General features: G+C 49.5%; 1 protein-coding gene across 4 annotated transcripts in view; it reads right to left on the bottom strand.

Annotated features, from left to right (window-relative positions):
• Positions 1-807: 807 nt before the first annotated feature.
• The window catches only part of LOC144098845 (protein SSUH2 homolog), a 72,397-nt gene continuing 46,530 nt past the window's right edge, over positions 808-26,674 (bottom strand). For all 4 annotated transcript variants that reach the window (XM_077631754.1, XM_077631753.1, XM_077631755.1 and 1 more), the window contains 8 exons: positions 24,459-24,588; positions 22,600-22,660; positions 21,700-21,887; positions 20,302-20,396; positions 18,620-18,712; positions 16,176-16,278; positions 14,668-14,772; positions 808-6,507 (listed from right to left, as the gene is read on the bottom strand). In XM_077631754.1, the coding sequence (XP_077487880.1) occupies positions 6,361-6,507; positions 14,668-14,772; positions 16,176-16,278; positions 18,620-18,712; positions 20,302-20,396; positions 21,700-21,887; positions 22,600-22,660; positions 24,459-24,588 (922 nt within the window). In that variant the 3' untranslated portion in view covers positions 808-6,360. The remainder of the gene's footprint in view (positions 6,508-14,667; positions 14,773-16,175; positions 16,279-18,619; positions 18,713-20,301; positions 20,397-21,699; positions 21,888-22,599; positions 22,661-24,458; positions 24,589-26,674) is intronic.

Here is a 26,674-nt window from a genome sequence, read left to right as displayed (position 1 = left end):
AAGCACTCTCCAACCGTTAACGGACGCCTTCATGAGTATACGAAATTGTATTCATGAGTTCATGAAAGAAGAAAAAATTATCTGAAAATTTTGTTTACACAATCCGTGTGTCACGCTCCCGCTCAGTGCCCCCAGCCAGGGGCGACTCCCTTGTGCACGTATCACAGTGTTCTAAAAATACAATTTCTTTGAAATGGTGTTTCATACTTCCACATTCAGCTCTAGCATGTACTCTGCTTCTCTTCACAAGGGGACGATATCATAGGCTCACTGTGAAATATGAAGACTGCCTAGAAAACCTTTGTTTGCATATATTCCTATGGAGCATAACCTCAGCTTTTTCCTTGCCACTGCATCTCGCTCACATCAAAGATTGCTGTTGGTTTATACACGAGTGCATTTGAAAAAACCTCCGTGGCATGAAAGGCACAAACTGTGTGCTTGCATACACTGTCGCCAATCTAGCCATCGTAATTTTATAGATTTCTTGAAACAGTATGAGTACGTTTACCTGCCACTGTAATTCAATGGCTCTGCCGTGTAGCTGCGGAGCAAAATTGGTGCTTAAATCCCGGCCACTGTGGCTCCATTTTCATAGAGGCCAGTTCTGCCAGTGTACCAAGGTTTCTCTTCGGGTTGAACCCCAGGTGTCCTAAATTAATTTGGAACCCTGTATACTATGGCCTACCTCGTAACCTATTTTGTTGCTTTGTCGCATAAAAATTTCTTTAATAACCAGCATCTCGCACAGCGCTCTGGTCTTTTCTGCAGAGTGAATGAGTGCGTGCATTCATTTATGGAAACGCATTAAGATTTAAATAAAATTTACTGACAGTTGCAACAGCTCTTGAAGTGACAAACATAAGACATGTTCACAGAGTGAAACACAGCATACCATATTGAGATTTCCTTCGATCTGGAAAGGAGCAAAGGAAAGTGATGAAAGGAATAGGTACACATGTACATATTGCCAAGTTGATTGGTACAGCTGAGAGGACTGAGGGGCAGATGTGCAATGTGCTACTCGTCCACTCCTGCATGAAATCAAAGATCAGTTTTTTGTGTACAGCAGTAGTGTGTACCCAGCCGGCAGGAATCTTGTTCCTAGCTAAACAGCGTCAAGGCATCAGCAATGTCTTCTTTTTATTATAACTAGAGTCTGTGCTCCAGCAAAGCAAGGCAAGAAGTTAAGCAATGTCTGTTCTTTGTCCAAAGCAGGTTACAGGTTATTTTGCTTTCTAGTGTTCTCTCTTTGTGTCATGGCTAGCTTTTCGTAAGTCTTGCTTTCAGTCCATTTGGCAGTGGTTAGTTGTAGCGACAAGACAGTGATGCACATTATCATGCATATATTGATGCTCCTCTCCTGTATCTAGGGCTCAGCTATGTCACCAATACATATTTATGTGGATGGCCCAACTAAAAATGCAAAATTTGTCACCTCGTACTTTTCTTGAGCAACCCTTTGCACCCCTCGCACATTGCTCTAGAACGTTTTGTGGCCTTAATTGCCCTGAATTTTCTGTTTTAGTTGTCCAATTTTTTTTAGGGGGCATGCACATTTTTGAACTGCTAGGATCAAGCAATATGCAGAACAGTTCCGAAGAACTTATTTGTTGCATTAGTTTTTAATACACACTACAACTAGGCTTGTTCATAGCATCAAGCAAAGGCCATGGATGTTAGTACCCTTTTTGAGCAGGCATCTAGGAATCTCTATCTGTTAATCTTAAAAGTAACATGACGCACATCATTTTCACCCTGGTTTGTGGGCTCTGGTGCTCTTTCTATCATCAGGGTAACGAGTATTGCATCTTCTCAGTGCCCATAAGTTCAAAGAAGACAAGCCGTGATAAATGTTTTCCTGCCAGTTAAAAGAAGCATTGAACATACGTATAAAAGAAGTTTGCAATGACAGCCACCTAATTTTGCCATATTAACTTGGCACGTGCAAAGTTGGTTTTGCGCACTAGAGCTCTGCTTTGGGCTTTTCCCCTTAGCAAAAGTGCCAACATCATATCACTTCATTGCAGTTTATGCAGTCATAGCATGGTGCAGTAGCATCAATTTCCTTAACACATTTCAACAGTTTTGATATTCTGTCTCTACATGCACAATGCAGTCGGACTTTCACATCATTTATGAACAGCATATATACCACTAGCATAACTGCTCAGTGGGCCGCTGTGCGCAGAATGCCAGCAGCACATTCTTGTTTTGTACATCTCAAAATGTAAGCACAGGCTAAACTTTGCTGCAGTTCAGAGCTGACCTGACACCCAAACAATCTCTGCTAGATGTAATAAGCTTTATTGCACGTGCGTAGTTATTATCAATGTTGCCACCTTGGAGATGGACAGATGCACGACTGCCGTACCTGAGAATTCATTTTTGAGTGCTGTATGCTGAGTATTGGATCTTTTTGCTCTGGCTAGCAGCTGTATGTGTCTGGCAGCGCCACAGCTGTCCGAGTGTGCTCAGGAGTTGCGAGTGACGCTTCATCCGAGTTTCAAAAAGTGTAAAAGAGCACTGCTTTTTTTTATAAATTTTCAACAAATTTCCCTGGGCCGAAAATTCATGACAGCCTCTGAACTTCCCTTGATCTGATTTTCTTAACAAACGCCTTAGGAGTTGGTCACGACCACAAACACACGTTGTGCGCGAGACTGGTACAATGGAGTATGTATCAACTGATTGGACCTCGCTCCAGCGTATTGCACTGCATCGTGCACTTTTGGGGGAGGAAACTTGAGAGCACGATAGTGCACAACGAATCAAAGACAGGAGCACGAGTATTTGGTCCCATAGGGCCATTGCACGCAATGCAGCGAGCTGCTCTTGTTATGCACTTTCACTTTACATAGAAAGCACAAACGAGGAACATCATGGTGGAGACTGTTATGTGTCTCTTAGAGCCCAATTATAGTATTGCTGTCTTCGCATTGATGCCTTTAGTAATGGAGGATGCTGTCGAGCCTACACTGTGTGTGCAGCGCTAACCAGCGTGACACTAACCAGCTGCTGACAACTTGGGTAAGCAGCACAATGCACGTAATTGATAAGTTCCCTCAACCTGGCTGGTATTATTCTGTTCATCTTCACTGCTTGCCAGTAGCATTGAACACAGCCCTTCAGCAGACCCTTACAACTGCCCTCATGAATGTTCTGGAACCGTATACACACATACACCAGTGACACACTTACAGCAATTTCTGAAAAATGTTTGTCGCGAGAGTATCTGCGATGTTCTATCTCTAGACCAACATACATGGTGTAGTTCCTTCTAACAACAGTGCTGTCGTGCAGGCTTTCGCCTGCATTCTCATATACCGGATCCATTCAGTGCCACAGAGAGACATGCATGGACTCGAGCACAACACTTATCCAGCATGCGACACGCTGCGGACAATGTACAGTAATGACAATCATCACATCACACATGTTGCCAGACAACGAGCATTTTGAATGAGAAAAGAAAGCCCGACGTACAGCATATATTACAACAATGTGAGAACAGGCTACAACTCTAGTGTACAAGCTCATCATTTAAACAAGTCTCGGCAACAACAGAATATCAAGCACATATCCATAACCAAGAGGTCACTGAGCAAAAGAACTAGCAAAAACTCTGACCTTACTTGCAAGACGCAACACTTCGTAAACCCACTGCACAAAGGTCACAGACAGCTATAGAATACCCGCTTGAATACAGAAAGCCGTACACACTTCAAGACTGATGGCAACCTGAGAGTAACTTAATTGACACGTTACTTTGTTTGGTGAGGAACGTGTGACCTGTCGCTCGATAACCTTGCAGGCTGTCTTCTTTAGTTGATTGTTGGTGCATCCAATGCATGTATTTAAACAACTGCTCAGCCCATATTGCTGCCCTTACCATTGAATTCATTACCAAACATTATCTGCCCACTCATATGGCAGCCAGTATGGTACGAAGCTTGAAAGTGGGAGGCTTGGCTGTGAACAGTCTCCACGTCGTGAAAGCTAGCTCATTTCATTGTGTTTATGCCAATACAGTGATGTTCTAGCTTTGTTAACACAACAAAAGTGCATCTCAAATAGCACTTACTAGCACTCACCGCTGCATAACGGTCATAGACAAGGCAGCGATTCCTCACAGCAGCATTCGCAAGGATGTTCTCTGCCAGCAGATCCAATGGGCAGCCCTCAAATGTGTAACATCCCAGTTTGATTTCATTCGATATAAGGTTGTTACATCAAGGAAGGTTGCCTGACTTCAGGAGGCAAGGGTGCAGGCTCAACCTGCAAGACCCTTTTCTGAACACCCCACTCTCATTCTATTGTAGCTCTTATCTATGCTCGTATAGCTCGAACCTTGCGCCCGACGCACGAGACCTGAACGGAAACGTGCTTCCACGGTGTCATGTCTATAGACCCGTCTTCCGGCAAGCCAACGCACAGGCGGTCAGACTACTGCAGGCAGCGCTATCGATGAAGCTTACAAGCGCTTCCAGAACCCCTCGACTGCATTGTGTCCATCGGCTCTGTGCACCGCAGTGTGACGACTGACGACCAAGAAATCTACCGCGACCACCACCGCCATCCCGATTCCGGACGACGTAAGCAGCAAGCCTCCATTCTCAGTGGATCGCGTAGCGCGCCCGTGGCAGCACCACCTAGACTATACTATGTGGCGTGCCGAAATAGACGCCAGCCCCAGGCTGTCGCGTGCCATCCTCGCGTGCAGCGCGTTCTTGGCACGTCCCGGACATCCATTACACACCCTCCCGCGTCTAGGTCGGTCGAAGAGCGCGTAAAGGGGCAAGGCATGCAACAAACGAAGTAAACTGGCAGCCGAAGTGGGGGGAAGGGGGGCAAGAGAGACTCTCTGCGCATAAATAGACGAAGAAAACGATGCTACCCCCAACACGCGACGAAACAGCACAACATCGCCGAAAAAAAAAAAAAAGACGAAACGGCGCGCGCTGAGCGGTGACGCTCGCTCGAAGCGGGGGAGACCATCAGAAGAACACGCCGGTCCTTGCGGGAGGGGCGACGCGAAGGCCCTCTCATCTTCGACCGACGCGGGCGGGTTCATTGGAAGGAAGTTCCTTCACACGTGCCTCCGCTTTGGAGGAGTGTATTTCGCGCTCCATTGGCTCGCGGCGGTGCGGAGGAGTGGGGCGCAAGTGCGATTTCGCGAGGCACTCGCGCGAGCCGAGAGGCCGCGACGATGGTCAGATCTGCCCGGCGACCGCGCAGTACGCCTGAGTGAAGACGCCCGCCGACGTGCGCTGCCGACGTGACTTTCCAACCGAGTGCAATAAAGGACGAACGGAAAGGTCGACAGGTTTATGACTTTCGATGACGCAGAGCTGGAGAATGTTTCAGGCAGGAATGACGATGAAGCGACAGCGTCGAGAATACGCGATGGAATAGCATATGCTGCAGCTGAGACAGGCGAGCGCGCCGCCTTTGCGTCCACAACCATATTTCTTTACCGTGCCGCAATGTGCGCTCGCTACTATTTACATAAAGAGAGAAATAGATGTCCGAAGACACTTTGATATATGGAGCCTCATTCGGGTGCTTGAACAACGTTCTCGATACGGCCAACTACGCCGCATTAAAAACGAAACAAATGTAAATTGCTGCAGCGCCAACACATATACAGAAAAACGATTAAATATGTTGCTTCTTATCTTGCCTATGAAATCAATATCATGTATATTTCGCTCATTTTTTTGTCCTATATCAAAAGAACAAAAAAACGCCTAGCGGGAAGTTGGGGTGGGCCTAAGAGCACGTATGCCCTTCAGCGCCTCCAATAAATAGACTGCGCGTCGTAAAATTGCGGGCCGTACTTGACAGTCGACAAAGGACGACCACTGATACCAGCGCTTCTCTGTCCCGAGCAATCAGAAGCTCGTTTCCCTCTTGGCCACAGCAATGGCCGCAGTCCCGAGAGAACTTCGCCAACCTTCCGCAAGGGAGCGTGGATGGAAGGGCACGCGACGTTTATGTGACGTAGGCTTTTGACCTAAGCAGCCCAAGCACGGTGGGGTGTGCACTGTGCTCTTTCGCAGTTCAGTGTATGGCAACAGAAGGAAAACACGAGCACCACCTTGTACTTCGCTCTCTTAAGTCATAACCTGCGAGCTTATCGGTGCCATGTCGTCGAATCACCAAGCTGACCCCCTCGCTCTGTAACGCAGCAATTTCTCCACCCCAGCAGCAAAAAGGCATCGAAATATTTTTGCGTGACGTCACTCGTGCCTTTTGTTATGCCGAGAGAGGAAACGAAACATATGCGCTGCATATACAGACTCGTATTGGACAGCTGCGCACGTGGAAGGAGAAGTGGCGTCGGCCGCTGGGCGCCGTTCAGAGGATGGTGCACCCGCAGCAGCACGTCTGCGGGTAGTCCGGCGCGTACGCTTTCTTCTCGTGGCCGAACACGCTGAAGGTGCCCACGTGCGATCGCCACTCGTAGTACACCGTCGACACGGGGATCACGCGCACCCGCTGCCTCTGCAACGAAATGAATTGATTGCCATTTTTATTTTACTGCATATCCCTGCTGTAGAATACTAGGAGAAACCGTAGCAGAGTTAATTGCACTTAGATACTATTACATATATGCTTACAACAACTGCCCTTTTCACTGCCTCTGCCCCTGAGCGTATAATAAATAATTAAAATTATGCCATTTAACAGCCTGGGCATGAGCGAAAGAATAGACAGTGGCACCAGCGTCTCTGAGGTCGCGGCGGCGTTGGGTGACATGTGTATCAGTTGCGTCACAGACTATAAAAAAGTAAAACTACTGTTTTGATGAAAGGGGGAGATTGTTTATTGTTTGAAAATGGGAAATAAAGTCGCGACACTTGAGCCGGAAGACACAAGCACAGCCAAGTGTAGCTTTCTAGTACGTCACCCTTAAATGAGGCAAACTGGAATACAGAAGGCACTGTTATGAACATGTTGATGGGTACGCTCGAACCGTCCGACGCGTAGAAAAATCCCGTTTTTAAAGTTTGTCCTGCGATCACACCGAGCAGTTAAGACTGCCATAGAAAACCAGTGCGGTGCGTTCTGACAATAAATAGAAAATTACAAGCGTCCCCAGGAGAGATCTACCGACATATTGGTTATGGTGCAATCTTACTATACGCGAAAAAAATGAATTCACAAACAACTCCCATTTGAAAAAATGCATTTGTCCAGAATTTGTGGGTATGGGCGATATTCATACAATTGCGTCACAGGCTGTAAAAACAAGTTTCGAAGCCGAGACTAGTCGTTCTCGACACATCTGCAGGAGGGCACAAGCTCAGCGAGCAGCCTGTGACTCTACATACATTCTTTGATGGTATAGTCAGAAATTGCGATTAGAATAGCGAGCCATAGAAACCACGAGGTTGTCCAGCACCGCCAGAGAGTGCGTACGTCAAGATTGTACTCAAATGACGTTGATATTCTCACATTCCTAAACCACGTACACAACTCCCAAATCCCACGAGGCCGGCTACTGTCCTCTCGTGAATAGGGTCATTCTGTTGGACATGACTATTTAGGGTGTAAAATGTGTGCTTCACAAGTAAGTGCAAGCAAACTCCGAAATGGCACTCGGAACACATCATGGCACGTTGTTGCGGTACTGCAGAAGGTGCAAGTGCCCCCAGGGTGAGCGTTTTCAATACACTCGAGGCAACCGAATTGCAAGGATTTCACCTCCAAAGTTTGTTCACTCTATGCGAACTGCCAATGAAGGGGACCTGCGGCCGTCGAGCTGGCTTTACGGGAGTTTTTTTCTGCAGGCTTCCTGCATCGTGTAAAACGATTTGAATAAACTATTATTATTATTAAAGTGCTGAGAGCTGTACGTGCGTGCCTCCTTAATAATTGGTTTTTGGGGAAAGGAAATGGCGCAGTATCTGTCTCATATATCGTTGGACACCCGAACCGCGCAGTAAGGGAAGGGATAAAGGAGGGAGTGAAAGAAGAAAGGAAGAAGAGGTGCCGTAGTGGAGGGCTCCGGAATAATTTCGACCACCTGGGGATCTTTAACGTGCACTGACATCGCACAGCACACGGGCGCCTTAGCGTTTTTCCTCCATAAAAACGCAGCCGCCGCGGTCGGGTTTGAACCCGGGTACTTCGAATCGGTAGCCGAGCGCCCTAACCACTGAGCCACCGCGGCGGGTCGACGTGCCTCCTTCCCAGACGAAAAAGAAAACGAACAGAATTGTGCCCAAAATACGACAAAAAATCTGTTGTGACGACAGAAAGTTTCCTGTAGTGTTTTACGATAGGGTGTGCCACAATTCCGATGTGATATTATTACTCCTTTTACAAACTGAATATAATGTATATATATATATATATATATATATATATATATATATATATATATCCCATTCCAAGACAGCGCACAAAAACCCCGATTAAAATAGAAAGGTGACACAAGTGCTGCCTCTGCCGACACCAGTCTCGGGTACGTGCCCTGAAACGTGCCTCACACCACTGATGGCGGGAGCTTTCCAGTGAAGTCGACAGGAGAACCGATTCCGTGTTGTGCAGCCAGCGCTTCCGCCCCGCCGCGGTGGCTCAGTGGTTAGGGCGCTCGACTACTGATCCGGAGTTCCCGGGTTCGAACCCGACAGCAGCGGCTGCTTTTTTATGGAGGAAAAACGCTAAGGCGCCCGTGTGATGTGCGATGTCAGTGCACGTTAAAGATCCCCAGGTGGTCGAAATTATTCCGGAGCCCGGCACCTCTTTCTTCTTTCACTCCCTTCTTTATCCCTTCCCTTACGGCGCGGTTCAGGTGTCCAAAGATATATGAGACAGATACTGCGCCATTTCCTTTCCTCAAAAAACCAATTATTATTATTATTAGCCAGCGCTTCCCAAACTTCGTCAGCTTCTTCCACCGATGGCTCCGGGAACACTGCCCGCACCATTCGCGTGTGGAAGGAAGGTCTTCTGTGATTTAATTATGACATTGTAATAATCGTATATAGTGTCTGCCTTTACTGAAAACTCACCGGCGTCACCAATCCGAGCAGGTGAGTTTTCAGTAAAGGCAGGCACTATGTACGATTATCACAACGCCATAAATCACAGAAGACCTTCCTAACACAACTATCGCATTAAAGAACGTGGGATGGAAAAGGGGGTAGGGGGGGGGGGCATATACAACAAGGATTTGGACAAGACGTGACATCAACGAGGAAAGAGGTCAGCGGCTGGCATCCGTCACTCGTCCGTATACAGTGCACGTCAAAAGGAAGCGATAGATGCAGAATGAAAGGGGGGCGGGGGCAGGGGGGGGGGGGGGTTGGTCAATAAACGGTCGGTCGATCGCTGCTAGTTAAAGAGGGCCCATCATTCACGGCACGTCTTCCTGGGCCCCCACGCTCGACGCGCCAACGCCGCTCGACTGGGCGCCCGCCTGTGTTTACCGTGGCACAGTGCCACCGAGGCGAGCAAAGGCCGTGCCGCGCAGCAAGACACGGCCACGAACAAAGCATGCCCTCTGTCCGGCGCTCCACTCGTCGTGCGCCCGGCGGCTGACGCTCAGCGACGCGAGAACAAACTATGCACACAACCCAGACCTCTTTTTCTGCTCCGCCGGGCCGGCTGGAGTGTGTAACTCGACGTTTCGACGCTTTCAAACCCCGTGACAAGCAGGCCGGTTTGCTCGAGCACTCTGTGTTAACGGCAAACCTTCCTGCGGGGGAACCAACTTCCTGAACAGTTGAGGATTCCAAGAGGCCAGGCGGGCACAGTTGGGAACACAGCTGTAGAAGACCGCCACTGTCACCTCTATATATAGGTTATCCATGCGGCGTTTACTGTGACTTAGGTTAGTATCTTACGTGCTAACTGGATCACACTGCGGGGAACCGGGTCCCGCTCGATCCTCTGGAGAAAACAGCAGCGCCACGTAGTTCTCTGCAAGAAATCGTCTTCGCGCGGAGGAACCGGGCAATTCGGAGGAAAACTTCCAAGCTTCTGCGATACCTTCATCAAACTGGACTAAAATTACAGATGGCGACGTTTGCAGATAGAGATATTTCTGGGTGCGTATACGCGAGTGGTGACAGCTGAGAACTGCTAAGTCATAGAAATGTACCAGAATAGTCGACGTAAATTCATTAGACTCTTTTAGCGTAGCAGAGACATATAATATAGCGCATAGACGCATCCCGATTTACCGGGCGCCGGCAGCGCATAAGCAGTATAGTTGGGGACGGAGCCAGGCGTTGGTACGGTGGAAGAACAGCTGCTTGCGAGGTTAGTTCCGTCTGTATTTTACAACAACCTCAAGTTCTCTCTCACTTCAAGCTCTACAGATGAAAGAACCTCTGCCGTCCACATGTCGTCGACAGCAGGCGTAAGCATGAAATGCATTCCTTGAAGTGCGTAGCGCATTCTGGGACGCCTGGTAGCCAAACGAGGGTATCCGCCATGGTTCATGGCTGCTGAACGTGCCGCCTCCATCTCCCGGCTCTGTTCTTCGAGCTTAGTACGCGTGCTATCCCTGGCTGCCTTCGCGGCTTGAGAAGCCTCCGCGATCAGCCGCTTTTCTTCGCTGGTCAGCGCGCATGCCTTCATTTCCCGCCTTTGATGTCTTCCGTGCCTCCGCGTTCAGGCTGTTCTGTTTTTCATGAGGGGGCAGGACGCTCAGCGTCCCTCTCTGGTTTCGCTTTTTGATGCGCCATAGTATATACGCCCGCAGTCTTTTAGGCCTAAGCGTCGCGTATGGCCGCCTTCTCAACTTCGTGTGCAGCTACATCAAGACACGGCTGGCGACATAGGCGACTCTCTATGTCGCTTGGCTCAACCGCACAGTTGCATGGCCACGCCGGTAGCCTGGAAACGAGCGTTTGGAACAGCAGAACGAACGGATGATAGCTGACGAAGATGACGATTTGCAACACGCAGCTCAAGAGGCGTGCGGATGCGGCGATGGCCCAGTGGTCCAAAGCATCGGAAAACGTGGCGGCTCCCTTTGCGCCGGCGCCGCTGGGGGCTGTAGGTATGGTGAAGGTTTTAATGCGAAACTTCGCCCCGATTTCGCGATGTATATATCCATCTAAGGGCACTCGCGCCGAGCGCGCGGCCAGTCGATGCGCCAGTGTCGAACGCTCCTCTATTCTCGCTGAAAACGCAGTGGAGAGGGGGGGGGGGGGGGGGGGGGGGGGTTATGCCAGACGAGATGGGGCCTCGCAAGGGACCATTACACACAGAAGAGGAGCTCCTCGAAAGAAAACGTCGACGCCTATACAGCAGGTGCGCGAAGCCGTCCGACAACGATGCGCCCGAGAGACCACCGCAAAACAACTACGTCGAGTATGGACGAATAAAATTTTGCTCAAGATCAACAAACTGCGTCGCTGTGTTTTCACAGTGAGTTACGTCGCGAGTATCATGACTTCATGCTCTCGCACTTGATAGACAACCATCGCGTATAGTGGCTTCTGCGGAAAAGTTCGGAATAATTCGGCTGGGATCGGCTTCATGTTCTTCAGTTTCGGAAAATGGTCGCTTGAGTTGGCCGAGAACGAGAGCTAAAAACATTTCGTGCTTAAAATAAAGGGACGCCACGAACCCCACCCTGTCCGTAACTTTTCCATTGGTCACCGCTGCGCTAGGCAGAGGTGGCCCATGGAGGCTGTAAACGAAGGACAGCAAAACGGCGTAGTGATTAGCGCCACTCGTCGTGAAGAAAATTAGTAATAATTGGTTTGGGGGGAAAGGAAATGGCGCAGTATCTGTCTCATATAACGGCGGACACCTGAACCGCGCCGCAAGGGAAGGGATAAAGGGGGAGTGAAAGAAGAAAGGAAGAGAGAGGTGCCGTAGTGGAGGGCTCCGGAATAATTTCGACCACCTGGGGATCTTTAACGTGCACTGACATCGCACAGCACACGGGCGCCTTAGCGTTTTTCCTCCATAAAAACGCAGCCGCCGCGGTCGGGTTCGAACCCGGGAACTCCGGATCAGTAGTCGAGCGCCCTAACCACTGAGCCACCGCGGCGGGTAAGAAAATTCCGCCGAATCGCTTTCTTGCCAAAACGAGGCGCGCTCCGTAATGCTTTGAGCACGGAGCCGTTTAGTTGCGGTAGATGATACGTCACAAAACTTGCGACGAGAGAATAATTATGTGCATTAACGTCCATCTAAGCACAGCCAGACGCCTACAAAAGGAAAGTAGGCAAGCGATCTCAGTAGCTTGGTAGTTTTCCGTAATTTCCTGTACTGGCAAATACCATTATGTGCGAGTGCGAGGTCTGCATAAAAAGCGCATTTTCGAATAACTGAAATCCAACCGTAAGGGTCAGGTGAATGACGAGGAAGTCGGCACTGTAAAGATACGCATCGAGCTTTTTCGTCATGCCAGTTGCGAAATTTTCTGCTAAGCCCAAGTGACAAATTCTGGCGCAATGAATGTATTGAATTTACTTCGTAATAAAAAGCGGGGAGGGGAGCCCTCCTGTTTAATCTAAACCATAGCTTGTAACCAAGCTTATCACTGGTAGCGTCGTTAGTCTGGTGTGTTCTGTCATTGCAACCTCTTTAGTATACAGTACGCATTCTACACCGCTTTCGTCCACTGACTGTTATCTTGGACCTTTGGTAAATCTGTTGTAACGACCTTTTTCTGCACACATCTCCAAAGCACCCACGCAACTCATTAAATCACTGGGTCCCAAAGCGCCAGCGTAATTAATGCACGCTCATGGGGCCGTAAAGGTCTTCCCCCTAAAGCGCGCCTCCTATACAAACCCACGTGCCGTGGGCACCGCGCCGTCCCCGCTATCTCTCTGCACGACACGCGTTTGTTCGCACAGCAACGGGACGCGATTACGCCACGCTCGCTGGCACGGGCGCACCGGAGGTACACGCGCGGCCGCATGTTTACACGCACGATAACCGTGTTGCGGCGGCCACGCTCGCTTCGACACGCCTCACGGCGACGGCCGCCACAAGGTCGCGCTGAGCGCGCCCAGCCAACCGCCGCGAACACGCGAGAGGCATGCGAAAAAGGAAAGAAGCGCGCTAATATAACTAACGGGCTTTCGCGCCAAAACCTACGCGCGCCGAGGTGGCCGAGTGGCTGTATGGCAAACGTTCGTAGTAAATTTTCAAGACGTACCCGAACTCATCACCATCGTCAGCCTGACTACACCCACTGCAGGGCAAAGGCCTCTCCCACGTCTCTCCAATTAACCCTATCCTTTGCCAGCTGCGACCACCGTATCCCCGAAACCTTCTTAATCTCATCCACTCACCTAACTTTCTGCCACCCCCTGCTACGCTTTCCTTCTCTTGGAAACCCACTCCGTTACCCTTAAGGACCAGCAGTTATCTTTGCCTTCGCATTACATGCCCTGCCCAAGCCCATTTCTTCCTCTTCATTTCGACTAGGATGTCATTAACCCGCGTTTGCTGCCTGACCTGCTCTGGCCGCTTCCGGTCTCTTAACGTTGCACCTATCATTTTTCTTTCCATAGCTCGCTGCGTTGTCCTTAACTTGAGCTGAACCCTTTTCGTTAGCCTTCAGGCAAAGAAACAGAGTCGTAGTTTTTGTTTCTGTTGCCTCATTCACACACACTTCATCAAAGTACAGCCAGGCTAAGTACTGCTGGCCTACCCGCGACAAGATTCTATTGTAGTGTTCAGCTGCTGAGCACAACTGCATTTGGATGGCGGCGAAGTACAAACAGTGCCTGGGTACCGAGACTTCGGGGTAGCTTAAAGGGAGCCCCAGGTAATCGCAATTAGTCTTTCGGCTCTCTAGGTGAAATGCTTGAAGAAAGAGTCTTGGACCACACCGTTGCTTTGAACGGGTCGGAGATTCGTTCCGCCGTCAGACAACTGAATCTGCCTCGTGCGGCAAATAAAGCCCATCTGTGGCCCTTTTTGGTGCCTATATTAAATAAATTCCCTACCTAATACTGCGTAATCTGAAAAATGGTTTGATTTTATTTGGTTTACGGGGGTCTAACGTCCCAAAGCGACTCAGGCTATGAGGGACGCCGCAGTGAAGGGCTCCGGGAATTTCGGCCACCTGGTGTTCTTTAACGTGCACTGACATCGCACAGTACACGGGCCTCTAGAATTTCGTCTCCATCGAAATGCGAACGCCGTGGCCGGGATCGAACCCGCGTCCTATGGGTCAGCAGCCGCGAACGCCACAACCACTAAGCCACCGCGGCGGCACCTCTGAGGAATGGTTCATCGCTAGTCTGGTACTTTCTATTCTTGCTGCGTCATGTCAGCTTCACTGCTGTGAACGAAGCCATTAAGTCATGCATTTTCGTGTTTCAATCCTCTCTGCAACGCCTTCTTTGGCCCTGTAGGTTGTATAAAAACAAACTCATCACGAGCTCATAAGCGAACACCGGTGCTCAAACCACTCACGCCTTTCACAACGGCATTTTTAAATTTGCATAGTCGTCATTCAGGGTCCGCTAAAAGCCATACGTACCGGCGTCTATTCCTGCGGTAGTGATGACTCCGTAAAACACGTGGTACAGTCGGTCTGCTCAAAAATTATGGAAACAGTGGAAAAGACGTACCACGCGCCTAAATGAAGTGGAGTTAAGTTGATACGGAAACATTACATTGGTTGCTATATTAAGCGGCACCGGAACTAACTCTGCGGGCCCGTCGGCTTACCTGCATTAGGATCTTCTCCGACTTGAATGCAGACGCGTGCTTCTGGACCAGCTGCACGGACGCCATGTTGACCGTCATGTCTGGAAAGTGGTTGATCGGCCAGATCTGCGGGAAAGCGGAAAACGCGTGAGAATGCATTACTATAATAGTATATGCAGTCCCAGGACTGTATATATGCCATTTTAACCCAAAACACAGCATGGATAAGCCAATAGATTACATGAAAACAAATACGTGCACTGGCACCTTGCAAGCATTCCGGTAACGGCGTCCTGTACTACTCCGCCAACCAATCGCAACAGTAAACCAAATAATCTTTTTAATGTTTGACTTTGTTAAACAAGCAAGGTATCAAAATCTTAGAGCTTATAATTTTTTTCTTGTGATTAACTTCTTGTTTAGATAGCAAGAAATGTTTTAATAACGGATTACTTTTTTGAAATTGAAATTGGTTTTTGCGGAAAGGAAATGGCGCAGTATCTGTCTCATATATTGGCGGACACCTGAACCGCGCCGTAAGGGAAGGGATAAATGAGGAACTGAGAGAAAAAGGGAAGAAAGAGGTGCCGTAGTGGAGGGCTCCGGAATAATTTCGACCATCTGGGGATCTTTAACGTGCACTGACATCGCACAGTTCATGCTTCGCCTCCATCGAAACGCGGCCGCCGCGGTCGGGTTCGAACCCGGGTACTCTGGATCAGTAGCCGAGTGCGCTAACCACTGAGCCACCGCGGCGGGTCATTACTTTTTTGTCGTGAAGGAATTCTGTGCGGCGGTCCTGAATGTGGGCGGAGCTACACAGAAGGCAACTATAGTCAAGTGATCCTCCGCCGGCCACCATTGGTCCATTGCTATCACGTACAACACTATTTCGACGGGCAAATTACCTTCGAAACCTCATTCTCTCTGAAGTTTTCAATTTGCGGCTTCTTCAAAATTGGAAAGTCGTTTTTTTTTTTTCAGACATAAGCGTTCAACACCTGAGAAGGGGAAAAGGCCGCTGTGTAGAAGCTTGACGCTGCTCTGTTACCCCGAACTACTGGATATATAGTACTGTTACATTACACGAGACACAGTGTTAACAGGTACTAAATCATGGTACATACCGGCACCAAGTTAGGTACAGAGTGAGGAACTTCACACTGTGCTATACTTGGAAAGACGCGCGGCACCTCACACGGTTATCATCAATTTTTGTTCTTTCCAGAAGTGCGCACCCGTACACCCGTCTCCTGCAACCTCCCGGAAACACTGCAGATATCTTGCGCACTTGAAACGCAGGCTCAGATGATTCGTTTTAATAGCACCAGGGATGCACTTTTCGCAAGAATAACTAGAATTCCTCCTTTCTTTGGCTAATTTTCTTTTACGTTAGTTTTCGCTAAGAAACTTTTATTGTGTACGTTAGGTTCTTTCTCAGCTGATACTGTACGCAGCAACGCTATTTTCCGCAAGACGCAGCGTGCAAAGGTGAGCATGGCAGAGCCTATACATGGGCAGCCACTTACCCTCGAGTTCTGCTCTTCGAAGACTAGCTGGCCCGAGACAAACTTTATCTGGTCGTCTGGAACAAAGGAGTGCTCGACCACGTGATCATCCGTCTTGGTGGACCTGTCGGCAGAGTAGCATTAGGTCACACAATTACTACACGCAAGGCAGGAGATCTAATCAGTGTGGTACATGTGCCGCCCAAAGTTCTCTGAAAGTGATCGCGCCACTGTCTGTAAGCAGTTAGACAGATGAGCCATTCCGTGGAATCTGGCAACATTCTCTTCGTCGGAGAGTTAACGGGACACTGAGAACAAGTCCATTTTGTTCTCAGTAAAAAAAAAAAAAAACGATAGGCGGCTATTTCTGTCTCAGACGTGAACGCGTGCATGGCAGCATAAGGCGCATGCTGAGAAAATTGAATTTTGAAATTTTCCATCCATTCAGTTCAAAACTTGTGACGTCTATACCAAAAAAAAAAAAAAAAACTCCGCCATCAGCGCTTTGAATTGAATGGCGGGAAAGCCTAACCTCTGAAACCGGCGCTAAAAAATTGTCGACACACCGCAGTTCGCTAGCGATAACGACCGATAAACCATTTTTTAGCTTATAAAAGCTCCACTTTTCCAGTAAAAGAGGACCTCTGTCATTACAACGCGGTAATTCATCGATACAAGCCACCCTCAATGTGTTCTCAGTATACTTTTAAACTCGGAGCGCATGCCCCGCAGTCGGCCAACGACTCCAAAACGACCACGAAAGCTCCCTGCGGTTTGGTCAATATCAGTCAGTGCTGAAAAATGGATCACCTTCTAGTCGTACCAAACCTGTAAATATGAGATTCCAATGCGAAGACAGCGTCGGGCGTTCCATATGGTAATGTTGGCATGGTAAATGTGTAAGTATTCGCTCCACAAACACACTTACTAAAATCTATTTCTTATGCAGATAGAAAGAAACACTGTGTGTGTGTGTGGGGGGGGTGGGGGGTGGGTCCAAATTGCGGTGTACACACCACACACGGTACGGGCCTGAGCTCTGCGTTTTCACATTTTTTTTAATTGGTTTTTGGGGAAAGGAAATGGCGCAGTATATGTCTCATATATCCTTGGACACCTGAACCGCGCCGTAAGGGAAGGGTTTAAGGAGGGAGTGAAAGAAGAAAGGAAGTGAGAGGTGCCGTAGTGGAGGGCTCCGGAATAATTTCGACCACCTGGGGATCTTTAACGTGCACTGACATCGCACGTGCGGCCTCTTCCAGCAAACATGTCACACGAAGACCATAATGGTCGGCGCCTGGCACGAGCGGAAGCGCTAGCCCTATATTATGGCAACAAAACAGGTGTCTACTACGTGGACGCCTCCGGCTCTCACCACGGGGGATGGTACACGGCCGCGGTAGTTCACAACAGCAACACAGTTAACGGCCTAACTTTCAGAGCCCGCAGTGTAACACAAGTAGAAGAGGTCGCGATTGCTCTCGCGGCCTCACATTCCAATTCAAAATACATAATCACCGACTCGCGAGGGGCCTGTCGGAACGTCGAACAAGGCTGCACTCCCTTCCTAGCCTATCGAATATACCAAAATTCCATACGTGATACGGACCCCGCACACCGTTACCTCATATGGGCCCCTGCTCATCAGGGGTTGGCAGGAAACGAGGCAGCAGACGCAGCCGCCCGCGCGCTCTCTCACCGGGCTGTTTTCTCCTCCCCATCCGATCAGGAACCCGATTTTAATCCGGTCTATACATTCAAAGATATTACAACATATTATCAAAATTGTCATCGCCTTTACCCTAGTCCATGTAAAGGCCTGAAGAAGGCGGATGAGCGGCTCCTTCTCCGCCTTCTCACCAATACATTGCTGTGCCCGGCAGCGCTAAAACATTTTGACCCCTCCTTTAGTGGCAGCTGCCCACACTGTAGTGCAGTGTCCTCTGACACCTATCACATGGTTTGGGCCTGCCCCTCCAACCCCGCTATTCCCCCCATCCCCAACCCAACCCGGGAGGACTGGGAGGCGACCCTGCTCGGCTGCCACGACTTACAGGCCCAACAAGCCTTAGTCGGGCGCGCCCGGGCGGCGGCAACCGCCACTGGGGTCCCACACTAGGGACCTCCACCTAGTGCTTGTACGGATCGGTCCCTTACGGGCTGATCCAAACATACCTCCTCTTCATCCGTAATAAATGTTTTCACCACCCACCACCCACAGCACACGGGCGCCTTAGCGTTTTTCCTCCATAAAATCGCAGCCGCCGCGGTCGGGTATTTTTTTTTTTCACATCGCCAAACGCCGCACACGGCACGGCGTTTGGCGATGTGAAAACGCAGAGCTCAGGCCCTAACAAGACTGGGTAGGGGTAAGTCTTCTGCGGTAATCATTCGGGACTCGGACAGCAGCCGCAGCGGACAAACGCGCGCGCGCTATGCTCCACCCGACTGCACCTGACACTCACCACACCACCGTGAGCTTGATGTAGCACTTGATCTGGCCGGTCCCCGAACAGGCGCGACACGGGGCCACGCCGTCACCGTTGCATTTCCAACAACTGAAAGAAAAAACACAAACAAGCTTGCCTTAAAGGACTGGCCGGTATTCGCGATGTTCACTAACACGTGACAGAACAGTGTTTTCCTGGGAAGCGCCATACGGTATGTGCCATATATTGCTAGTCGATTCTATACAACTACGTTAAAGAGCGAGGGCTAATACTGGCACAAACTAGATTACGCATAAATTTGACTTTTTAGAATCATCTACTACAAAATAGTCGCTGCCACTAATTTTTTTCTCACTTTATCTACGTCAGTTAGAGTTCATGTGCAACGATTAAGCGTAATCGCGCTTCTTTCAGTAAACACCTGCACCCACCAACCTCTACTGCCCCGACGGACCGGATCGATAATGAGAGCGTGGCCACACAGTTCGCGGCCAGCACCTTAGATCGTAAGTGCTGCGATTATAAAGTCGCTACGAAGGAAGCGATAGGGGAGATGTCCAGATCAATCTCGACCGGCACGCATTAGTTAACGAGCAAATAATCTGAATGTACGGGCGTTTCTGCATTTCGCACGCAGTGCAAAAATTCTGCCATCGCGGCCGGGATCGAATTCGTACACAACTGTCGACTGCCGCTCAGATAAATTAGCATCTCCCCGTTTTATATAGTGTTCTCGAAAGAGATATAGGAGCACGGTATCATTTCGAAACACAGTCGGGCTGCGTGAGTGCCTTGTTAAAAAAAAAGAAAAGTTTAGTTAATGGCGGTTTAACGTCTCAAAGCGACTCAGGCTGTGAGGGACGCCGTATTGGAGGGCTTCGGAAATTTCGAACACCGGGGGTTCTTTAACCTGCACTGACATCGCACAGTACACGGGCCTCTAGAATTTCGCTTCTTTCGAAATGCGACCGCCGGTAACATTCACAGGGATGCCAAATTCTATTATGTGTTGGCTGAGACAGCGCGTCAGCAGCTGCAGATGCCTTTACCGGAAATGACGTCACTTCCGGTCTGGTGACGTCACTTTTCTCCAGCCAATGGAAATTATACCGTGTGATGACGTCACGTCCACCCCATCCAACGGAAATGCTCCCGTGTGGTGACGTCGCTTCCCTCCAGCCAATGGGCGAATTTTACGCCGCAATGTTCCCGGCGATTTCGAAACTACTCGGATTTCGAAAACGAAATCTGCAGATCGCGCGGAGCGTCCGAAGTGACGAAAACGTGCGGTCTACCAAAAACAGGGCGCGCACACGTATCAGCTATCTGACGCGGAAGTCGATCGGCATGCGCTCCATATCTCACTCCCTGCATCAGAAAAAGCACGGCTATCTCGCCTACAGCTCCGCGCAGAGCATATCAGTTTACGTTTTTAGCAGTGAAACTGCGACGAACAAACTCCCAAGACTTTCGCCTCCCTGTGGGGCGAGGATGCGACAAGCATAGCTGCAGCATATAAACGAAGAAAGAAGGGAGAAAGGAAGCGAAAATAGAAAGAAGGGGAAATAAAGTGAATAAAGAAAGAAGAAAGGGGGAAGGAAGGAAAGGGAAAGTAACACAGAGGGACAGGAATGTCGTAAAGAAAGAAGGAGACAAAAAGTGGGAGAAGGAAGCGAAGAAGGAAAGGAAGAACTCACCGCATCCGGCCCATGCCGTGACACTGGAAACATCGATCGTTGTCGCCCGATAGACTTCGCTTTTGGCCGTCGCCCTGACAGTAGTTGCACTGCTCCTGAGGGTTCAGTGGCAACGAAAAAAAAGAGGGAGAGGAGGAAGGTGAGCTTCTTTTCCTCCCTCCCCCTCGGGTAAGCGTCCAGGGCAGTGAACAGGTGCTCGTTAGCTTGGGGTTTTCTTGTACCTCGCACACTTTTTCTCCATTGCAGGGTTCTGTTAGTAGTCTTATCTGCTGCAAGAAACCCCCTCGTGTTCCCTGGCAACTTCTATAAACAAACTATATAGTCAGCAGTCAGCAATTCCGGCAAAGAAAGGAAAAGTGACGGAGAACGCTATTGCAATATATATATACTATCCAGGAGAAGCGAGATGCGAATGCGATAATTTAAAGGCAAATACAGAAACAAAAATAAAAACCGTATGAAAAGTAAACACGAAGCAGGTTCGTCATCACTTTCCGGAAGGAGTCGTCGTACTTTCTAAGTGATGCAAATGTTTACTGACCCTGTTGTTCGCGTTTGAATTTCTTCGGTCGCATACCACTGACACCGGACAGCTACAGCGTAGGACACCGAACGCAGTAAATGATAGTTTTATGCCAAAGACGCGGATCGAGCAACGTGCACGTCATGTTGTTCTCCTAATAATTTTTATTTTGTAACAGCTTTTCAATGTTGCCTGAAGAATCATTGCGATTATACCTGTTTCGAAGCTCGTGTCAAAAACTCCCTTGTGTCAAAGTCTGCCCAAAACTAGGACGCCGCTGATTGCCAGGCACCTTGCGACAATCAGAGAAGACACAGTATTGCACAGCGTCGCCAACAGTTAACGACAGAGCCCGTCGGGTACGCTACCATGTGTTTGACCTTCACCAAACGACTGCGGGCCATGTTTGGGTTTTGACTGGAATTTTGTGACCGCGCTTTTTTTTTTTCAATTTATAAGGAGAGCTTGAACTCTATAACGGAAGGTGTGCGATCGTCGCGGCTGCGCACATACCCAACAATTCTGTACAAAATAATATCTGAACGGGAAACAGTTTATGAACGCAATTTTTTTAAGTATTGTAAAATTTCACTGTAAAAATCAATATATCCGCAGATCTCCCGTCGGCAGGCTTGCACTTCTTTGCTACTAACATTCTTGCTATGGTCAAAAGCGTTCCCAGTTGGTCTTTTATGGCAGTCTTAACTGCTAGATGCGAGCGATGGAAACACCTCAAAAGAATGATTTTTCTAAACATCGGAAGAATGGACCATTATCTTCAATATTTATATATCAGTACATTACAGTTTTTCAACAGCACGAATGTTCTGTCCAAGAATGTCGGACACGCAGAAGGAATAGGGGCTGCAGCGTACGTATCCGTTTCCGTTGCAGGTGGCGCAGCGCTTCCGACCGACGCCGCCGCAGGTGTGGCAAGTCTTGACCGAGGCCGTGTGGGGCACTTCGACCGAGGTCGTCTGGCACTGGAACGGCGTCGGAGGGGGCACCGACACGTCCCAGGGGCCCGGAGCGGGGCCCGCCGCGGGGCCGTCCACCGGTCCCCCTGCACAGCGCCGTCCTCTTAGCGCACAACGTACACATACAAGGCGGACCACACATAGCGGGAACACTTGAGCGCGTGATGATGCGGATCGCCTGCAGGGCTGGCTGCGGCAAAAAGAAGAAAGAGAAACGTGGCGCAGACGATGTTTGAAAAAATCGTCGGACAAGTGCGGTCTGCAGGGCGGGTTGCTGTCTGCCGTCTTCACTTCGTTGTCCGTCCTGAATGCAGGCGCTATGTGGGATACTCATGCCCCGCCGCGGTGGCTCAGTGGTTAGGGCGCTCGGCTACTGATCCGGAGTTCCCGGGTTCGAACCCGACCCCGGCGGCTGCGTTTTTATGGAGGCAAAACGCTAAGGCGCCCGTGTGCTGTGCGATGTCAGTGCACGTTAAAGATCCCCAGGTGGTCGAAATTACTCCGGAGCCCTAAGCGACGGCACCTCTTCTTCCTTTCTTCTTTCACTCCCTCCTTTATCCCTTCCCTTACGGCGCGGTTCAGGTGTCCAACGATATATGAGACAGATACTGCGCCATTTCCTTTCCACCAAAAACCAATTATTATACTCACGGCTAGCCAACCAGAGGTGTCTGCTCACCTTTTCGCTATAGCAACTTAGCAAAATACTCCAGGCATTCTGGCGTGTTTTGTTTGTCGAACCCCAAGAAAGAGCACGCGAGTACGCACTGAAGGCTGTACACCACGCAGGTCACTCACCTGTGTACGGTTCGAAGCACCAGGCTGTCTGCCGCTTCTCGGTGAACGTCTCCAAGGTGTACTGCAAAGCGGAGACGAATACGCGAACTGGTTGTACGCGACTTCGGCAGTGCACGCGAAATGCGCTTCAGTCTAAATGCTCTCGTAGTCTCGTTTTTGATGTCAGGCAGGACTGGACATATATGTCCCTCATGCACCCTTCAGGCACTCTTAACACACACTCTTAAGCGCAACTCGGGTTCGTAAAGGGAGGGTCTCAGAACTACGGCACGAAGAATCGTTCCGACCGGCTCGTGGAGGCCGGGACACACCTCCCACCTTTATTCTCTCCCTCCTCTGTTATTTCATTTTCTGCGCAGTATGGAGTATGTGGCCAAATACATGTTCCACTCACAAAAATTTCTTTAGACAGTCTATAGACTGTCCATAGACTTCTGTCTATAAAGTCTAAAGACTCTCTACAGAAAGTCCCTATAGGGAACAGTCTATTGGCAATACGAATCCTGTAGACAGTCTATAGATAATCTATAGATTTATGGGCATACACTTTTAGTAGACTTTTGTCTTTAGACAGTCTATAGGCTATGAATAGACAAAAAGAAATATCTATAGGAAGACAACAGAATCAATAAGAAGTCTACAGTCTGTCTAAAGACCATTTTTGTAAGGGCTGGCCGATCTCTCCGCTCTTCCTGCCTCTAAATTTCTCTTTATCACTCTTTATTGATCTGCAAAACCAAGATGACTAAGTGAAAATATGTACCTAAACGCGCCAAGTGAATAGAGTGGCGCCAACGGTCGATTTGCTGCTCATGCGGCCCGCATCCGCTTCTGCGCTTCCGACGAACAAACGCAACTGCTACTCCGAGCGATGCCGCCCGCGGAGCCATCATTTGCGCACCATCCAAAACGTCCGCCGGCGCTCGCAGAACGCGTGGTCGATATGTCAACGGTCGATTAACGGCGCCCAAAAACCTGCTCTGGCTCGCGTTTTTCAGGCTCGATATAAGCTGCCGGCGCCCAGCGGACAAGCGCCGCTCCCTCAAGTATTCTCTGCTGATCGACCGGTGAATCGACCTCCAACGGCTGCCAGCGCGCCCTCCCCGTATAGTAGCGGGACTATCGCTCGATTTACTGGCTCGGTTAGGAGCAACGATGCCTCCCTCCTAACCACGCTCTTCTTGTCCCTGCGAGCGCCTCGACTGTGCGTACAGATGCGAGCAACAATAAAGGGAACGATCAGCTCGCACTCAAGGCGCAAGTTTATTTTTTCTTCTGCATCGAACTTGAAAGGGCACGTTACTGAAATCGTGCGTGTAAAGGAGAACTATTAACTGCAAAAAAAGGAAAACTGCACTTCTCGCTCATGCTAGGACAGAAGAACAGAGAGAGGAAATGTATTTAATACAACAGCAAGTCCGGCGTTGAGAGCCTAGGACAAGCCTAACGTGCTTATCCTGAACTTCCCAGCTGCTGTACATGAGCGGAGAGGGTCGGGAGATGGAGTGAGCCAGTTAGTCCACGAGATAAAGTGCGGCGATCGTTTGAAGTGTTCCCTTTTATATCGCTCTCACATGTACCCCGACGAGGGAAAGAATGACGAGACAACAGAGAGTTCTAGCATAGCGCGATCAGCGAACCGCGAACCGCACGCGCTGATTGGTCCCGACGCGGCAGGCGCACGTGGCGCCCTCTGGCGCCTTCAGGGCGAGCTGCGCATGAGCAGGCGGCCCCCTAGCGGAAGCGGAGCGCATTAGCGGGCGCGGCTAGGGCTATAATAGTGCCTAGAGTTCTAGGCGCTGTAGTGCTGTGCTAAATCTTTCTAACGTAGCGCGGAGCGTGCAGGCAGCTCCACTCACGTGGAAGGCGGACGTGTGGTCGATCTTGGTGATGGCCATGTCTCGCGCGCACGCCTTGCCGTAGCAGCAGTGCTTGGCCACGTGCTTGGTTAAGGCTTGCCGGGCCTCTTGCTCCGTCACCTGCGGAGTGCTGCGAGCACGGACACCACTCTTACATTCAGAAGCTGTTCTGTGTCCCTTGGCAAGGCACGACTGTTCGTTGAGGAGGCATCGATAGCTGTTTCGTTAGAAGAGTAATTATAATAAAGCCTTTATTGCTCATAGAAATATACAGAACAAATGAGCAGGTCAGCCCAAGCCGTAAATGGCAGAGCTGCACCACATCAGCATATGTTCAAAGAATACAAATAATGTAGAAAAACCGCACTAAAATAATACGTGCAATAATGTGGAAAAGATTGGTTTTTGGGGAAAGGAACTGGCGCGGTATCTGTCTCACATATCGGCGGACACCTGAACCGCGCCATAAGGGAAGGGATAAAGGAGGGAGTGAAAGGAGAAAGGAAGAAAGAGGTGCCGTAGTGGAGGGTTCCGGAATAATTTCGCCCCGTGCAATAATTTACCAAATCGATTTTACAGAAGTTGTTACATTATCATTCTCAAGTTATTACAGTGTTGTGTTATGGTGATGTTATCGTGTCCTGCTTTTGCGATGTAAAAATACGTGGTCTTTTACAAATGCGCCAACCTTGTATGTCTTGCACAAGGTTCTCATTCCCCGTCAACGCACTTTTTGGATATCTGTTAGTTCCTTGCAACGTCATAGAGTCCAACTAAAGACTTAATTCGATTTGAAGTCTCCACCCGTGGCCGCGAGCTACAGCAACCCATGTACACAAATGAACAAACGATCATTTCCCCATTACGAACTAAACACTATGCATGGAGCTGGTTTCTTCTATTCATTGCACTGACTGCGAGGCTTTTTGGTTTATATAGAAGCGAAACACCGCGTTCGTTAGGACTTTAAACGGGCAACAACGTGTCCCAGGGTAAGCGAGAATATTGGTTGTATTCGAACTCCCTCACGAGACAACGAAGAAGCGCGCCCCTAAGTGCGACAGTAATGTACTGCGCTCTCGAGCGAGGACGCGGAAACATTCCGCTGGTGCGGGCAGATGCGCTGTCGTTTGAGGAGCGTAGGTCCCTCAGCGGATGCTCCGTCAGCCCCGCACTGGTGTGTGCGAACCCGTGTTTACGCGGTCCATTGATCACGTTGTTCGCACCAAGCAGGGGCGCCGCGGTCTCGACCCAAGCTGCAAGCACAGCCGGCGTGCTCTGTTTACACATCCTTCCGAGGAAGTTCCTTGCGGTCAGTGATCCCTGCCCCGTTGTTCCCTATGGGAGGCGCAGAGAGACTTAAGCGCTTGTTGCATTGAATCTGACTCATCTACGGGCGGCTCGAAGAGCCTTTGCGTCGGGCGAAAATATCGAGAAGCTCCATCTGAGCGCTGTTATGAAGACGTAAAATCCGTTAGCGGTGAGAGTGGCGAAAAACCTTTCCTTACAAAAATGGCGCGAGAACATAAAAAGTGATCACCACGTAGGTTGCCGAGTCAGTGGACCTGTCGGAATTTACTTGGCCCATTCGCGCGTACACAAGTTTATGCATTGACGTACATACTTCTAGTTTTTAACATGACAGGTCGACACGATGAACGCTTGCTATGGCATCCGCGGTGAAGAGATGATCGCAATCATCAGCATTATCATCAGCCTGATTACACCCAGTGCAGAGGAAAGGAATCTCCCATACCTCTCCAATTAACCCTGTCCTGTGCCCAGCTGCGGCCACCCTATCCCCGCAAACTTCTTTATCTCCCGCCCACTGCTACGCTTGCCTTCTCTTGGAATCCACTCCGTTACCCTTAAGGACCATCGGTTATCTTGCCTTCTCATTACACGCCCCAGCTCATGTTTACAATCTGTTCTTGGTTTGGACCATGATATAGATAACTCGCCTTCGTTTTCTCGCCCACTCTGCTCTCTCCCCATTTCTAAACGTTACCACTAGAATTTTACTCCCTCCTTTATCCCTTCCCTTACGGCGCGGTTCAGGTGTCCAACGATATATGAGACAGATACTGCGCCATTTCCTTTCCACCAAAAACCAATTATTATTATTATTATTATTCACTAGAATTTTCCTTTCCATAGCTTGCTTTCCGTTAACATCCAAGTTTCTGCCCGACAGGTAAGTAACAAAAAGGTGCATG

The sequence above is a fragment of the Amblyomma americanum genome, chromosome 7, assembly GCF_052857255.1.
Source record: "Amblyomma americanum isolate KBUSLIRL-KWMA chromosome 7, ASM5285725v1, whole genome shotgun sequence".
Classification (NCBI taxonomy): Eukaryota; Metazoa; Arthropoda; class Arachnida; order Ixodida; family Ixodidae; genus Amblyomma; species Amblyomma americanum.
Note: the sequence above shows the minus strand (reverse complement) of the source record. Positions and strands in the feature narration are given on the sequence as shown.